Source organism: Motacilla alba, chromosome 7 (genome assembly GCF_015832195.1).
Source record: "Motacilla alba alba isolate MOTALB_02 chromosome 7, Motacilla_alba_V1.0_pri, whole genome shotgun sequence".
In the NCBI taxonomy this organism is placed as follows: Eukaryota; Metazoa; Chordata; class Aves; order Passeriformes; family Motacillidae; genus Motacilla; species Motacilla alba.
The window spans coordinates 26,485,710-26,503,730 of NC_052022.1; the positions used below are offsets into that span (position 1 = coordinate 26,485,710).

The 18,021-nt window shown below is 39.3% G+C and overlaps 1 protein-coding gene across 3 annotated transcripts in view; it reads right to left on the minus strand.

Moving 5' to 3' along the window:
* The window catches only part of BMPR2 (bone morphogenetic protein receptor type 2), a 104,832-nt gene that overhangs the window by 43,188 nt on the left and 43,623 nt on the right, over positions 1 to 18,021 (minus strand). For all 3 annotated transcript variants that reach the window (XM_038143640.1, XM_038143639.1, XM_038143638.1), the window contains exons 2-3: positions 10,351 to 10,524; positions 8,889 to 9,068 (exon numbers count right to left, since the gene is read on the minus strand). In XM_038143640.1, coding sequence (XP_037999568.1) covers positions 8,889 to 9,068; positions 10,351 to 10,524 — 354 coding nt within the window. The remainder of the gene's footprint in view (positions 1 to 8,888; positions 9,069 to 10,350; positions 10,525 to 18,021) is intronic.

Genomic DNA, 18,021 nt, shown 5'->3' on the forward strand with positions numbered 1-18,021 from the left:
TTTTTATACTCCCAACAGAAGATGGTCCACCAGCACAGTTGCGAAAGAAATCAAATCACACAAAGAAGAGTCTCTTAGTGCATATTTACAAAGAGAGCTCAGTCTCAAGGTCGGGCTCTGGCTGCAGCACCTGCAAGCCAGATCCAACCCAGCACAGGGCTGCCTGCAGCCTCTGCTCCCTGGCTTGGGGGCAATGCTGCCATCTCCACCCACAGCCTGCTCTGCACCAGCCCCTGCTCTAAGGAGTCACCTGGCAGCTAACCTACATAACTCCAGCTCTTTTGTTTAAAAGTAATTCAAGTGTCCTTAGAAACAACATCACGCTGTTAAAAACCAAATGCTTTATTTACCTAGAGCTCCTAGGATCGTGCCAGATTGAAAGCCTCCAGATAGCACCCTCTCTGAAGATACACTGAATGCTATATCATAAGGAGAGGAGCCAGTAATCAATGTTAAGTAATGTATTAGATTTTCTGGACCACATTATTTTTCAGATAAAGGAAAAAAAAAATCAAAAACGGCTCAATAAGAAAACATGATAAATGACCAACTTTGAAGGGCAAACATGTTTTGTCTGTCTGGACTTTCAGTCTCCTCTAAGGCATTATGCTGAGCTATAGCTGCAACTCAGGTAAGACTGAAAAGCAGCTGGGCTAACAGGTTATTCTAAGAGTTAGTCAAATGCCAAGAACCTAAAGCTTTCTTTATAAATTGTATCTATTCCAAAACCATGACAGAGAATCAGATTTTTGTCAGCAAACTAGCACATAGTACTGAAACAAGTGAGGCTTGCTGAAAATGTCTAATTAAGGAGCAAGAAAAAGACATGAAAGGTTTCCCATGATCTAAACACTGCTCTACACAGATGAACCTAATAGCACTGAACACCAAATAACCCAATATTTATAAGTGATCCTCTGTTTTGCACTTAACAGCTCCAGTCCCAAGTCTGCCTCTTACTATGCCATTAGTCTGAGGACAAAGACTATTACTGTGCTGGGCACAGAATAGGAATTTATTAGTAGTAGCTGGCAACACCTAGCAGTGCTTTAATAATCAAACTTCACAGAGCTCTTGTGCCTTTTAATCTTAACTCCATTCATTGTAAAATTGTTCAAGAAAACCAGAGCAGAGCCATGCTAAAAATCTGGAGGAATGCTCTGCGGGTAAACATGGCAGGGCAAAGGGGGTTATGAGAAACAGCGTTCACAGCAAGCCCAGCAGCTCCAGGCTGCCCAGGAAGATACAACAGCAGCACTTTGAAGCTAATGCCCTCTGTCAGGAGCTGGAGCCACAGAGCAGCCCGTGCACAGCCATTTCTGCCATTCCAGCTCAGTGCAAGGAGCCTTTAGCGTGACAAGACAGGGAAAGCAGGAGATCAACACAGCCAACGTGAAAATAAACATTTGAAAAAGCACAGGGACACAGACAAGCAGAACATCCACAAAACATAAACAGTGTTTCCATTTTGTTTGGCAATGACTTCAATGTACACTATCTTGGCTAATTCAGTGAGTATGCTTTGTTGAGCAGAGTTACCTAAACAAAATTCACAAGTCTTTAAAGGAGAAATGCTTCCACAGAGGGGTAGTCTTAACTCCCACTGAAATATTAAAACTTACAGCACCCAGCTTTAAAATATCTGAGGAATAGTTACTGAAGCCTATCACCATTGGAAAGCCTGTCGATCTATGCCACCCAACAGAGCACTGATATGTCAATCTGCCTCCCAGAGAGCTCCTACCTATTTCTCAAATTATTTGTATGAAGTAGCAGTGTAGGGTTTGTTTAGAATAATGATGATATTGCATACATGTATTACACTGCATATTGCAGCATGTGAATAAAGACATAAAAAGTATAGCACCTTTGTCTATTCTCCACTTTGCCTTGAGGCGAAACAATTCCTTATCTGCTACCCTTATTATTTACAGTCCAGCTTTCCACTAGTGCAAGAGTATCATTCTTAGGAGCCTTATCTACTTTTACCTTGTGTCTGTAAGGCATTCACAATAAGCCCTCACACTGTCACAAAAGGTATCAGGTAATGATAACACTGAATGTATATACAACAACATAAAAGTCTGGCAGTACACAGCATTCCCAGTAAATGGAAAGAGTATCTTTACTATATTTGTATTACCCAAAGATATTTGCAGATCTTTAAACTCTTAGAAGTGCATAAAACATAAGCAAGTAACTTCCAGCTGAGATGCAAATTAGTGCCTCAGGAACTGCACATGATACAAGACTGTGAATCACTTATTTACAGATATTCATTAACTTAAAATGCACGTTTTCACTATTACTGAAGATGGCAAAACCACTGATTACATTACCAAAAAATTGTGTTTCCTTTCTTAATTTTAAATCTTAAATATGAATAAAATATTTGCTGTGGAGTACTAGAAACAAGCAAGCTACTTACTACAAGAGGCAGATGAGACAATTTTATCAAATGAATAAGCTAGAAGTTATGCTCACAAGTACGTAAGGAATTGAAATCTCTAAGGACTCAAGAAAAATGTATTTAGTCCTCTGAAACAAAGCACAAATACAGCTCTAGCACTTCACAAAAACACTATATTGCAATGCCAAGATACAGAAAAAAATCCCACCTCACATCCAAAAAAAGCCCTTTTTAGATTCCAGCATATTTTTAAGAGAACTTTGCTGAAGATTCTTGCTCTTGGTCCTCCAGGTCACAATGCACTACTAATTCCTGCAGTTACCCTTCCCATCAAGTGTGCTCCAACAGGAGTCTGACAAAGCAGTAAGGAACATACTTGTAAAAGGAAAAAAAAAAAAAGACTGTCTGGGTTTTGGGGTATTGGTGTTTTTTGTAAAAATAATATTTGAAATGTTTCTGCTTTTTCAAACAAACATGTTTGCTCTTTTAACACGGTTTTCAGCATTTTGTGGGTTTGGTGCATAGCAGAAATTTAAAAACATTTCCAAAACATTTCAATGTCAGTGCAAGTAAAACATTTCAGTTTCATCTTCCTGATTAAATGTCTCTGTAAGAGAAAAAATTTACACATACAGTTTTCTGCCTAAATATGTTTTGCCTTCACAGCTAACATTTCATATGCAAGACTCCAATTTCACATCAAAGCTTTACTTTTAAATTCAGTAAAGATTCAAATTTAATCTCAGGAGACTATGATGTCTTAGAAGTTAGAACAGTTAAGTGCTGCTACCAACAATCCTAAAGAGATTCTGCTTTTAATGGGAAACTGAAGTTACTCGACAAGCATTACCAGCTATCTTGAGAGACTTGCAAAATATTGCACTGGTTCTACAGAAGTTCAGGCTTTCACTTGAATTTCTAAACAACCTACTGTAGCAATTGCTTTAATACTGTGCTTCCTGCAAAAACTTTCACTTCTACTCTTTCTCCCCTACCCTAATCCACAACACCATCGCTTTTCCCTCAGTTGCAACGACACAAGACATAGACTTAATTAGCCCACGTTTCCAAAATCTTATCACTAAGCATTTGTAGCAGTGTGTACCCAGTGTCACAGCCCCCTCAGCAGTTAATTAATTTCCTGTAACCAAATAAACAGCAAAAAACACCCCACTAAGCACTAAATTTTAGACAGAAAGGCAACTGAAGGTTCAGGAAAAATAGACATTTGTTAACAGCTGGCTAAAAATCCAAGTATTTCATAATGAAGCCAGTATATTAAGAAATTGTTAAAAAAAAGCCCTACATTTCATTTTCCTCCTCCATCAGCTGCTCCACACACAATCTCTTAAGAGAGTCACGTACTAAGAAATCTCCATGCACATTCACCTGTATGTCCTTCAGCAGTTCAGCAACTTCATTTTCTACAGCACCCTAAAGCAACTTCCTCAGAGGCACAGTACCATCCTCTTGCATCAAATGCTTAACTGTCTCAAAGTAAATTTCTTTTTTTAGGAGATATTTAGGCCCTTAATTACTGTCATTGTATTTCCTCCCCTGCCTTATAACATAGTGAAGGTGCATTAACAACATAGAATGCCTCGTCTCCTCACTGAAGGAAGAGCTGCCTCACTGATCCAAATCATTTCAAGGGTACAAGTTTTAATCCTCGTGTAGATCACTCCCACCTTCATCTTTTAAAACCTGAGATCTGCCACCTTGCAAAGGTTTGTAATTTCCTCTTTACATCTAAACCGCCTGAAAACAAAAAGAATAATGCACGTGAAGGAAAAAGTTTATTTACAGAGTGGCTTTTCAGATTAGGCAGATCAGAAATTACAGACCAGCTTAAACATCAGCTACGAACTGAGCTGCTCAGGTGCTGCAACCCAGCTGGAGTAAATGCATTTCAATTATAAATTAATATCGGATGCTGTTCTCCAGAAAAAGCAGTTCAAGACAACTGAGAGTGAGCAGGGTTACAACTTTCCAAAATTAGCCTGACACGATCTAATTCAGCTTCAGTGGGAGTTAGATTGGGCCACGTGCCCACAGCTACATGAGTCTAACTGCTGCCTCTCAAAAACAATAGTTAAATGAAAATTGTCTCATTACTGCCATAATTAACCTGTCCCAGCCACATACATTAGTAACTACTTCTTTTTTTTAATGGTAGCTTTTGTCAAAGTTTCCACACAATTCCATGAGCACTTCAAGACAGTCTTTTACATACCTATTTCATATACATAGCAAGAAGGCTGGCAAAGAGAGGCAAGAATGTTACACTGGAAAGATAAGCCTGTTATCAGTGTTTCAGAGTGAAGAATAACTTTCCTGACTTCATGAAGCGGTCTCTTTCTGTCCACAACTCAGTGCTCTTATTTAAAAGAGGTTTCCTAAATCCTCCAAAAATTGCAGTCACCCTTTGCTGTTATGAGATGAAAACCCTACATAATATTCAACCACATGTACCAGTAATGCTCAACTGTTGCTGCCAGGGATTTTTTCCACATATCACACAAATACATCACCTGTCATAGAAAAATACATTCTTAACACTCAGTTGCTGCTACATGAATTTATTTGCAGCACCAGGAAGCAGCCTTGAGGGAAAAAAATAATTAAAAATTGCTCTTTCATCTTGATGTTATTTTAACGTGAATGTTTCATTACAGCAATATATCTGTGACCAACAAGAGAGATCATTTAAGCCTTTAGCTACTTAATTTCTCTTTAACTGGCTATTATGAATGATTGAAGAACTAATAAATTTGTCTTCAAAACAGTCCCAGAATTTAGGAAGTATTCTGTAGTCGTAACAGGCAGATATTTAGCATGTCAAACTAAATATTTGACAAGGCCAACAAAGTAAACACATCTCAACACACTGACCCAGGAAGCCACAGTTGGCCCCTTTCAAATAGGGTTAAGGGGTATATGAGTATACTGGCTGAAAATAGAAGATGGAAGAACAGTAGATCTACCCATGAGAGATTTATGACAGAAGAAGAAAGTACATCTTTCCCTTTTCTTGCAAAAGTGCAAGTTAAAGATAGAGGATGAGTGGTTGCTTCTCAACATCTGCATTTGAGCAGCTCCAAATTCCACAGGCAAATCTTGAAATCAGAAACAGACACCATTGTCCAACCACTACTTCTCCTGGCATCAGGAAACAGCTCTCTTCATCTCTGCCTTTTTAATACCTCCAGACTGCGGCTTCCAGACTATCACCCATCCTGCAGTATTTGCAAAATTCTAGCTGGAGGGATTAGCAACCAACAGCTACTCAAATCTGCCTGGATTATCTTTAAGATAGAAGAGATGAATATTATGACTACTCAGATGTATGATTGTTTTAAATTACCAGCTGCACATTAGGAAGCAGTAAGGATTAAATTTCAGGCTTCAAGAACCTGTTTGTCCTCAATCCTATATTTCATTTTTATAAGAATTTTGTTACAGGACAGGTTGGATTACATGTATTTATACTCTAATCAAACATAAATTTAAAAAAACAACAAGCTGTTCTGTTCTACACAGATACAGTTGCGAGATAAATGTTTTGACATCCTAAAAACATTGACGTTATCTTAAATGTTACACTTAATTTTTCTAATTGCTATGTTACGACACTGATAATTCGATATATCTAACATGTATTAAGATCTTAATTTTGTCTCCTTGAATCATTTATGGTCTAGCTGTATCTTTCAACACACCACTGTTAAGTATCATAGAAAAATGGCAACCAAAACATTGTATACAGTAATTGTTTTATTCCATTATTTTTCTGGGTGGATTTAGCTCAAGGGCCTAACAGTAGTCTGCTGTTTCCACAGATCCCTCATATAGCTGCAAGGAAATATCTTTAAAAGAACAACTGCAATTTTCCTTAAAAATAAAGCTTTAAATTGATTAGGGTCATCAGCAAGGTCTTCAGGTTCCATTAGTTTTTAAACTATAGCTGAATTTCTGCTTGCCATTCCAGGAAGTTTTTATTTTGTATTATTTTATTGGAAATGAAAAAAACATTTACTTATTTAACTGCTGGCTAAATTCATAACTGTATGAATTCAGGCTTCACATAATTGGACACCAGTCACCTCCACTTCGACATTTCCAGGATTATAAGTACAGTTCTAGGAGGTCTCATACCTTACTTTGGGCCATTCAAGAACTTTATTTATCAAAAACACAGATGAAAAATAATGCTCTTACAGTTCACAGGCTAGAGTGAAATAACCTTCTGCAGAAGATTTCCCATGTGACTGTGACCTGTTCAAATTAATAATCTAAAAGGCATGGTAACACAGATTGCCACAGCCTGTGCAGCTAACCTTGCTAACGTCCTTACAGCATTCTGTCAACTGTAACAGAAAGGCTGGAAGAGTGCCCAAGAGAGGTATCCAGTAGCTAATACACAGCTTCCCAACCATTCTATAAAAACTCAACCTTGCCAAAGTAAGAATTCTGTACTCAACGTGCCAAAATATAATCTTACAGCACCAAAATGGGTTCTGGAAGGAGCTGAGAGACCATGAACACTCCACCACTTGGAATGTGGGTCAGTAACATTGCAGGGGTCTGTGTGCTGCAGCCTCCCTGCTTTTTCACCCCTGCAGCTTTCTCAAGTATCCTGTACCTCCAGAGTGCTACCAGAGTGCTGGATATGAACAGCCAGGAGCAGCCCCATCCCTGTCAGATGCAGCAATGGTCAAGCTTCACAAATAAAACACCAGAGTGGCAAATGAGGCCATCCTTGCTGCTGGAATGGCCCATCTCCATCTCTCAACCCAGTCAAAGCAGACAGACAACTGTGCTCTGAAGCAACCTACTTTGCTTGTGCTTATGCCTAAAGCCAAATTTGCCTATTATGAAAATGGAAGGTGACACAATAACACAAAACAGTTTGAGTCAGTAGAAATGTACGTTGCAGCACTCAATTACAGCTGGGTGAATTAAGGACTATATTACAGATTGAATCCATCTCCCCCCTACTTTGCAAGTCAAGATAGATTTTCCGGTATCAAAAATTCCATTTAAAATTAGTTGACTATCATATTGCTCAACAACTGAATTAATTCAGCTTGTAATTTTTATCCTTTGAGAAGAACAAGCACAAGTCACTTTCTAAGATCCTGGTCTTCCTGTTTTGGGGGGACAGAAAGCGACAAGGAATTACCTTTACACCTGTTTTTCCTCCTGTCTAATTTCCCTGCACAACACTAACTCCAGTTACATTTGGGGAGCCCAATCTGATGACTCTTGCCAAAGCCAAGCAGAGTTTGCTCTGCACCACACAATGACACCGACTCCAAACGGTGATTGTTTACAGGTTCTACAAACAGTACTGTCAACCAAAAGGCAGCATGTTTTACCAACGTTCTTTACCCATTCATACTGTACACACTTTCCAAGTTAAAGACCACTGGTTTTTAGCATGCCAAACCAAACCCTCATTTTGATTCAACATCCTTACAAATACTAGACCCTACAGCCATTTTTGAAAGCACCACTGATAAGTATCAGCATCTTCACACTCAAGTCAATTCAAATACTATCATTCCTAAACACAAGCCATTCATTTTGCATTCTACAGCTGTACATGCTATCCAATTATACACCTTCATTTCACAAAATACTTTCCACTGATAAAGAACTCTTGACATACAGAACAGCTGTGCCTCCATGTACATACTTAACTTTATTCAACTTCCCTTTCACAATTCTTAATCAGAAAAGGCTATCCAAATGTTTAGATTAGGCCACAAACTCAGCTTCTTTACAGGCTCTTAACTTTTGGAACATAATGTAACAGTGTACCTGCTAATTAGGATCTTGCTTCTGTCATACCAGGTTAAGGGGTCTGATCCCTTGATTTGGATCTGTACGTTAGGCTGATTTGATAAAAAATAACTGAAAAGAAAATTACATTGCTCAAACTAGTGTTCTTTGAACATTATGCCAAAGTTAGCCCTTACCAGAGATATGCAAAAGAAAAAGTCCAATTTCAGAGCCTGTTGGAGAGAACTTCTGATACAAGACCGGTTCTAGCAGTCAAAACTCCCTGTGATTCATGACTGAACAGACAGGCCACACTTTCCAAAGGTACCATAGTGTTAATGAAACCACTGGCCTCTTCTCAACAGAAGTCATGAATCTTCTGAATACCTCCACAGGCTTATGAGGTTGAGCATCCAAATATCCAAAGACACAAGATTAGACACTATTTTGAGAAATATAATCTGTGTTCAGCAGTTGCCAATACAAACAATCCTCTTGTAAGCATTTAGCTCGTTCTTTGTGGAGCAATGTGGAATATGAGTGCGACCAACTTCCTAAGGGAAAGCTCTGCTCCGTTTGCCATCTCTGACACAGAAAGGTCACAGGTTTCACATTTAGCAGTAGCACAAAAAGAAGGCTCTTTCCCTAAAATCTTTATACCGTGAAAGGACAGAAACATAAACATCTGACTTACTGTAAGGTGTTGTATCAGTAGGGTCAGGAGGTGGGAAGTTCTCGGTGAAGTTGACATTGCACAGGTCGGTACTACAGCAGCAGAAGCGGTATGTTCCATTCTGAATCAAGGAAGGGGTGGTTGTAACTATACACTCTTCAAAGTGACACTCCTGTGGGTCTCCTATATGAGACCAGCAACCTGCAAAAGGAAGCAAATGATTTTTTTTTTTTTTCAAGTAAGCATAAAATTAATTCTACTGACTGGATAAACACACCTACAGAAATCCATACGTTACCTGATTAAACATTACAGTGTGGGGTGAAAACAGTTATCATAATTTGCTTGTTTGACTTTACTACCATCTTTTAAACCAAAACATGAAGAATTTCTTTTAGAACTTCCCCTAGCCAAGCAGAAGAAAATGTGTGCAGGGATGAAGGCAAATGTCCAGCTGTTGCCTTACTATGACAAAACCTGAATTTCTGAGCCTTCTAAGCAGAAATCTGCTATTCCTCATTTCTCTGATACCACAGACCATATCACCATTTTCTGGTCCACAGGCTAAATGAATTGTGACCTAATCCCTTCCTTAGGCCACAAGACTGCATCTACAGCTTGGTGCTTCTTGCATAATTTTCAAAATTCTGCCCTTCCTCATTGTCAGCATCATTGAACTTTTCTACAGGACCACAACTTATTGCCTGGTTCATACCAGGTCCTTTGTCCCTGCAGCAACTGTTCATTCCCAAGCATGGTCAACAGCAGTTAAATGTCATTTATCCACAAATACCTGGAAGGGAAAGAGGCAGCAGTGGGGCAGGGGTGAGGAGTCAAGCTGCTCCCTTCAGCAGATTGCCAGATCAAACAGGAATCATGGACTACAACTCCACAGGCTATTTGTAAATACTAGTTGCATTTTCATTCAGCATTATACTACATTAACTTGCATCCAAATAAAAAAGAGAAGAATCCCTTGATTATGAGAATCATAATCAAAACATGTCTCCAGAAACTGCAAGGCCCTCCACACCTCCTACCTTCATTCTCCCCACAGAACAGCACTGAATTACAGTATTGATATCTGAACTATAGCTGCGATTTCCTTTGTAAACAAACATCCAATCAATATGAATGTACACTTTTTACTTAATAAGACACTTACTGTTAAATTTATCATTACACCAATACATATACTGAAATTCAAGAAAGCCATCTTCCTCTGGACATCCTATGTAACAAAACAGTTGAATGCTTCTTTCAACTGTACATTGATGTCTTTGGTCTCTTTTAGAAGTCATTCATTTCAAACAAACTTTCTGTTCACATTTAAAATAGTTAAATGGGAAGTTTAAAATTATGCATTTCGACAATATGCAAGAAGTCTAGTTCTGCAGCTGTGCAGCTTTGTATGAGCTGGCAAGATCACAAAGAAGTGAAGTAAGTAACAAAACTACTGCGCTAAAACGCAACAGTTACATACCTTGTTTTACAAGATGTATGTCTCCTTCTCGTGTTTTTTCCCAAAGTCCATAGCAGGTGCTACCTTTCATGCACAAAATGGTGCCATTCTCCTGGGAGATTCGGCTCTCACTGATTCCATGGTCCTGCTGATATGGGTCTTTAAACGCACACAGCCGCTCCTCACTCTGTGTAGCTTTAGCAAAAGAAAGAAAAATAATTTTAATCAGTGATTCCATGCATAAAATATTAACTTTAATAAAGAGATGATTACAGTCTTCTGAAAAGATACATTCAAAAAAAGCTAGATGTGTAACTACAAGGCACTTAGATACTATTCAGAAGTACAGCTCAGCAAATATCCAATCACAGTAAGAATTTGTAGTACATTTTTCAAGAACTAGATTTCATCCAGCTCTTTAACTCCCATCAAAGCATTGGCAGCAAAAAGATGCAAGACGAAGTAGATTGGTCTTTTGGGTAAAACAGATTTTGAACTTAAAGTAAAATTATAGCATATGTAATTGTAAATTATTAAAGGTACTGTATAAAGTGTCTTCTCACAGATGGTTTATTTCTTTGATCATTCTTCAGCACTGGCCCCAAAGAAGCCATATTTCAGCAAGGCAGACTTACTGCAAGAACACTGCTTCACTGTGTCACAGCTGGGGTGACTGGGTAAGAAAAACCAAGAGACTTGGATACACGTGTCTCACTTTTAAGGCTGTTACTATTCATTAGGAGTCAAAATTTGTGATTCTTTTATGCTGAGACAACTACATATTGCTGCACTATTCAGGCCAGCATTCTGTCAGTGTTTCCCAGTTTACTGTGTGGCAGCAGTAATTAAAACAGCACAACTTAGCTGATTTTTCTACTGGTCTGGTAGAGCGTGTGTGATCAGTTGAGCTGTGTGTCAGCTCAGTGGGGGCAAAACTCTCAGCTGAGGAGAGAAAAACTTCTTAAGCCAGTGTAATTCAATCATTTGCAGCTCCCCACACTCCAAGAACCTGGCTGGCAGTTCATGCTGCTCACCCACCTCTCTGAACTCTGGTCAGAAAGTCAGTCGCCTAAATTTCACATCCGATTTTTTTTTAAATCTCTCTGAGCAGAGTTAGTCAAGTTACTGAGTACAAAAAGTCACACATGAACAGCCAGCACATGCTGCCTCCAGCAGAACTTGCCAGTTGCACGCTGTAGTTTTATTCTCAGAACAGCTGAGTATGCCAGGCGTGAAGCATCTGTCCTGCATTCTCTGCTCCGTGACATGGGACTGGCCAAGAAACAACGAATGAAAGGACAGCACCCCACCGCCGTAAGGGAACTGCATCTGACTCACTTTTTGAAAAGTCAAAGGAAAAAAAAACTATCACAGAATTACAATTTTCAAGACACAATGGGACAAAAGTATACAGCCTTGTGCAATAGGACACATCTGCTCTGAGGGACAGTAGGAAGGTTTTAAAACCTCTTGCATATGATAGCTGAGTGGGGCTAAGGCCATCCAAGATCTGGTTGTTTACAAAATGCTCAAATTGCTACAAGATAAGCCCTTTCATAACTTGCCTTTGTGTAAAAATTGATTTAAAAGAACAGAATTTATGAAACAGTCACACAAATCTGGTTTCCTTATTTAAAAAGAAAAGTAATTCCAGGAAAGTCTACTTGAATAATACCTCAATATGTTAAAAAAAAAAAATCTTTGAACCCATGAACTAGTAGAAGAAGAAAAAAAGACCAAAACAAACCAAAACCTTTTGAGTTTGCCTTGGACTCAGACAAAAAATAATGACATGCATCGTGTCTGTGCACCATCGACTGAGACAGCTTTAATTGCTGACTTTTCAGATCACTTAATCTTTCTATAAAACTCCCAGGATCAAGGTTGAGAGGTAAGAATATGAGAAGATACTCAAAAAAAGAGAAGTTGTTAAGAGTCATGCTAGATGCTGTCCAACCATACAAGTACTACAGAAAATAAAAGTAACTACCAAAGGCTTTTCTGATTTAAAAAGACTGCATTGCCCTCTAAGAATACCTGCAGAGGGGAGGATGGGGCAAGCATGAGCAAACACAACACAGAGCTAGCAACCTGAGTGCCTATCAATCTTCTTGCAAAGTAATAAAAATACGAGTGAACTTGACACAATTTAATGTCAGATGATCTCAGTGGGAAACTTTTCCAACAAAAAAAATAAAGGTTACTCATCCAACAAGTAGAGTTTTCATGCTGATCACTGCACATTCCTGCTTCGATTATAACTCGGAGAAGCACAGCCCCTGTGGGAGCAGTACCCACTGCAATTCTCTGCTGACCCCTGCCCCTTCCCTGATGGCATGGAACATCTGGAGAACAGGGGACATGGAACAAAAGCTACTTTATTTTCCTCTATGGCCTCTGTATGTTCATTGTTGAAGTTGTAATGCCGAAGAAAATTGGGTAGGGCATTCAGATGTACAGAAACCATCTTGCAGAACAACAGAGTAGATGAGCTGCTTCAGTTACTGCTTGTGATTTCAGTACATTCCTGCTCTGGGATTTCTTTCTTCCAGGCAGTGGAAACTAGTCAGATTTAAAAACTTTTAGTACTGGAATACTTTTAGGTCGGGTTTTCAAAGCAGCCTCTAGCCTAGGTGAGTATGCTTGTATGCCTTAAGCCTTACCCAAAAGAAGTACTACAAAATACTACTACAAAAACCACACAAAAGTGCTGGAGTGCCTCTTGAAAAGCTGACCTATTTGAACAGAAACCTTACTCTTCTAGGTAAAATACCATTGCTCATTTGGATTTCCACATGTTCCACACGGATGACGTTGTTTGTCAGATTTCAGTCATCAAGGAAGCCAGCAGGGTGCATTCAGAGCTGAAACACATCTCCTCGCCCCTTGGGAGCTGAGCACCTGCAATGCTGGAGGGCAGCCACTGACACACTCTGTAGCAGCTCAGCTGGAAACAATTCCAAAGCTGCTCCTCCATGCTTGGAGACACTTGAAAACTGTCTAGATATAGTCGCAGGCAGCTGGCTCTAGGTGACCCTGCCTCAGCAAGGAGTTGGACCAGATGACCTTCAGAGGTTCCTCTCAACCTCAACCATTCTGCAATTCTTGCATGTCTCCAATGCAAGCAAACAAGACACAAAAATTGTTTCTCAGCTGGGCTACTTGCTCTTTTTGTCTCCAAGGCAGGCAAGATGGTAGGGTAAGACTAGAACTACTAGATTCTCTTGTTTGTCTTCAGTTCAAATAGATCCAAATAGACCCAAGGAAATACCTTACTGTTAAGATCTCATTAAACAACATGAGCAATTAAAATAACTAACTTAGCCTGTGAAGACTGAGGCTGCTGAACCACTCAATTTGATACATCCAGCTCATTTGCTACCTATCAGAAACATGAAGGGCAAAGTCCCTGCAGATGTGTGCTCAACAGATATTAGGGAGCCATGAGCAGTTCACTGTACAGTGCCCTTTTCCTTACAGATTTCACAGACCCAAGATGCACCAGCAGTGTATCCTCAAATCAGCACCTGCAGAAGCCAACTACAGATCAAGCTATACAGTGCATCTGCCCAGACATGAAATGTCCCAGCACACAAACACAACCAAGACCTAGCACCAAAGTGGCAGCATAGGTTTCACAGGATATCTGCTGCATGGCTGAAAGCCATCCTTTAAAACCCCAAATTTACCTTTATAAGGTAATTTCATAGTCAACTCTGTTCATCACATTGAACTCATTACACATTCAGATATTTTCTAATTAACCCTTTAATGAAATTTCATGAGAGATTTTAAAATAAGTAAATGGCACCTGAATGCCTATGTGTCATACATCACTGAAAAACTGGCTACTGCAGAAACTGTAGAAGCAAGAGATAGGATGACACTGAAGAGGACAAAAAGTAAAACTTAAACAACAAATTATGAAATGTCAATTTTCAATTTCTCTTGTATTTGCATACCAGACAAACTACGTCAAAATAATTCAATAGAAATAATAAAATTAACTCAAGCTTCTGTTCTCTCATCCTGCAGAGATTTCTAAAAAAGACAAGAAGGGAAGGCACTATTGCCAGAAGTTCTACTGAGGCAAAAACCAACAAGAGACTGGCAAGCTCTTCAACTCCCTCTCATAAACTAGAAAAAAACCCAAACCTCAAAATGAGTTTTGCTGCTCTCCAGCCCATTTTACACCACTATGTATACAAAAATACACCTTTATACACAATTTCAGAAACAAATGTGAGTGGCATTCGAATTGAATATGGGTGCTCCAAGCAGTCATCTAAGAAACAGTGGATGTTCTCAGCTTTCCTGCTTGGCTGCTACTATTGGTGAATTTGATCACCACAAACACTTGTAACACACTTTACTTGAATTACTGTCATTTTCCAAGAATGGGTAAACAGACTATGATAAATTACTTTCCTGGAATCACAAAGGAGCTGGGAATTGCCCACTGTTTCCCAAGTCCATCCTGTGGCTCATGCTTACTGTCGCAGTGGTCTGGGGGCATAGAGTTCACCCCCATGCCACTATACAGCCCCAAAAAAGAGGACCAGGGCTTCAGGAATTTCCTTCTAGCATATACCTCAGGTTTTTATGTGATTCACCATCTTAGAATTAGTCAATTCTACTGTCAACACAAAAAAATCTGAACGTTATCACGGAAAAAATGCTATATAGCTGCTCAGAAACAGAGAACTGATTCACACTGATAAGTGAATTCTGTCTGTTCACTATGAAAACACCCTGAGATGTTTACTATCTGGGTATTTGCTTTTTTCCCCCACTAAAGATATTTCTGAACAGAAAAAGATCAGAAGAAAATTCCAAGTGCATCTACTATGACAGAAATGCTGTATGCGACTAACACACCACTCATCCATACCAGGAGGAGTTTAAACAAACGAATACGTCGCTGTTGTTTTTAATATAGTAATTCTTTCACGATCACTGCGTGTTCTAGGAAAACAACTACTGAAAACAATGAAAGAGAAATACCAAAAGTTACAGCAATCCAACTGCAAATCCTTAGAACATGAGTCATATTTTCATTAATAGCATCGGAAGTCGCTTCCATTAGTACTTAACTGATGCTTCCTGACCTTGCTTCTATTCAATGTAGTACACAGAATTCATATCAAGTGCGAAGCCAGGGGGAAAGGAACAACAAAAAAAGACTCAAATGTTACTCGAATGCTACTCCATGGTCTAATCATTTGGATTAAAGATAAATAAGACACTTGCCACTTTATGATTAATGCCAGGCAAAACATTTTGTGACTCAACAGTGACAAACAAAAGAATGTGAGAACAGTCTGAAGACAAACCTGCACGCAATCTACAAGAACAGACCTGCTGGCATCACGGACCACACACAGGGGTACCTTGTTGGTAATTACACCAACTGCCTTTAAGTCCATAAAGGTGATGACTTAAAGAAAAATGTTTCTGAGCGTGTTTGCCTGTGATGGAATTTCTTTAAATACAGGCCACCACACATTCAACTGGAAATCTCAGTAGGCTGCAACAGATTTGTTTTCAAAGATCGACATTTTTTCTGTAACTTATCCTTTCAATTAGTGAGATTTTCATCAGAACAACCATAGACACAAAACCTGTTTTATTTTGGCTCTGTCAGCTTTCTGTGGAGCTCTTTTATTTACACAATAGGGGGAAACATCATTGCCCTTGAGACAGGGTTATGAGATAGTCTGCATCATGAAGACATGCTATTCTAAGGAAGGTATACACCAGGAAGCTCCTCTGAGTATATCTTTTCAAATACTGATAGCTGAATTCTCGTGTGATGTACAGAGAAATAAAATCTTGAAGAAATCATCACTTAGCACATATTCGGTTGCTTTTTTTATCTTTTTCTCCTCAGAGTCTTTAATTACAAATATTTCTAAATGTGTATCCACTTATATTAAAATATATCATAAGCAGATGTCTTTTGAAGGAAGTCGTGCTTCTCCAGACAGACCACCCTCAATACCAACTCAGAGTGGGAGGAAAAAAAGCTAAACTACTGGTAATCTTCCACATATTTATACTTTCAGCATTCTGCTTTGTAGCATGTTTGACCAACTGAACAGCAGGGCTCTGCACCCACTGGTCAGAAAAAGAAATCAGTTGTCTGCCTAAGGATTAGGCACGAGGACATGAAGGTCTAAACCAACTTGAAATGGCCTGGAGACTTTCTGAGCAGGAGGCCAGGAGCAGCACAGTGCAACACAAAGCCTGGGAATGTTTGGTCAGGCAGGTTGCACAGTCTATTGCTTTACACAACCACTGGGCTAACATTTTAAAGACATGAAGATGAAATAATAGAAATCTGTACAAGAGAATATAGCAGAACTTGTAGGAAGGAGGCAGGAAAGTAAAGAAAAATGCTTCAGAAATTTACATCTGTGGTGAACTGACATGTTTTCCACTCCTCCTAAGAAAAAGAGGGGAAATAAAAACCATCATAATCATTAACTATTTTACAGGACATAATATATACCTCAAGATATACTGTAAAATATATTTTGACAAGAAACCCTTTACAGTTTATACTTGGTGTTAAAATCTGGAATAATCTGTTCACAGTACACTGCATGTCTTTAGCCTTCGTTGATGAAAATTATTTTGGTTTTGTCTGCTTTTGCTGACTAACATCACAGTTTCAAATGCTGGCAATTACACAGAGCCAGGCTTTGATTGAGAACTAGTGCCAAAACGAAAATGAATGCTTGTACTGATACCCATTTCAAAGTGATTGACTGCACATGCAGATGACAAAATAACTTATGTTTACTACAAGGTCCTTTGCCCTCAAAACAGACTAGAAAATTCAAGTGTCTTTTTTCTGTACATGGATATACATGGTCTTTCCTTCTCAATCTAGCCTTCAAGCAAGCAAGTAAATTTGAAATCTGTTTTCTTTCCTCGCTCACTTTCTAACACTGTGTTGTGGGCTGATCAAGGCTACCAGCAGCAGACACTGGAGACACCAGTGGAGCCTTTTCCTGTTTAGTTTTCTTTGACAGTCCTCAGGTATTTTGGTGTTTCAGCTTCATTCTGAAGAACCAGTGGTCTGCTACCACTAAATAAGTGCAACAGAGCCAGATCATGTGGCAACTGTATTGAGTCATGCTGTGCAAAAGGTTCACATTTTGCTCTCCACTCAGGCACTGCTGTCTCAGACCGCTTTGGTACACAGTCCGTGGCTTCCTCTGGGACCAGCTGCCCCTCCTGGCACAACCTCGCTGCCTCCTGGCCACCAACACGTGCCCCCCTTGCAACCTTACATTAGTATTGTACACCTCTGACCAGATGCATCCACCATACCAGCAATTTCACTAATTGGAAGTAATGTAAATAGCCATGTATCGAGAGGCCAAAAAGTAAATTGTCAACTCAAATTCTGTACTGAAGGCCTTGTTCTCCTTTTACCCAATTTACTTAAAAAGAAAATGTTGCCTTAGAAGAACCCAGCTTATGCAAGAGAAGCCACGCAGCAAAGAACCAGGATGGCAGAGATTTATTGCTAGCAGCTGACGAATTATGTCGTTCCCAAACGCTGCCAGATTTTATGAAAAAATACCTGAGTTTACTGCCAATAAACCATGTCACTGCCTTATTTCTACAACTTTCTAAATGTTTCTGAGGACCACCAGACCACCTTGCTGTGCAAACTTCATG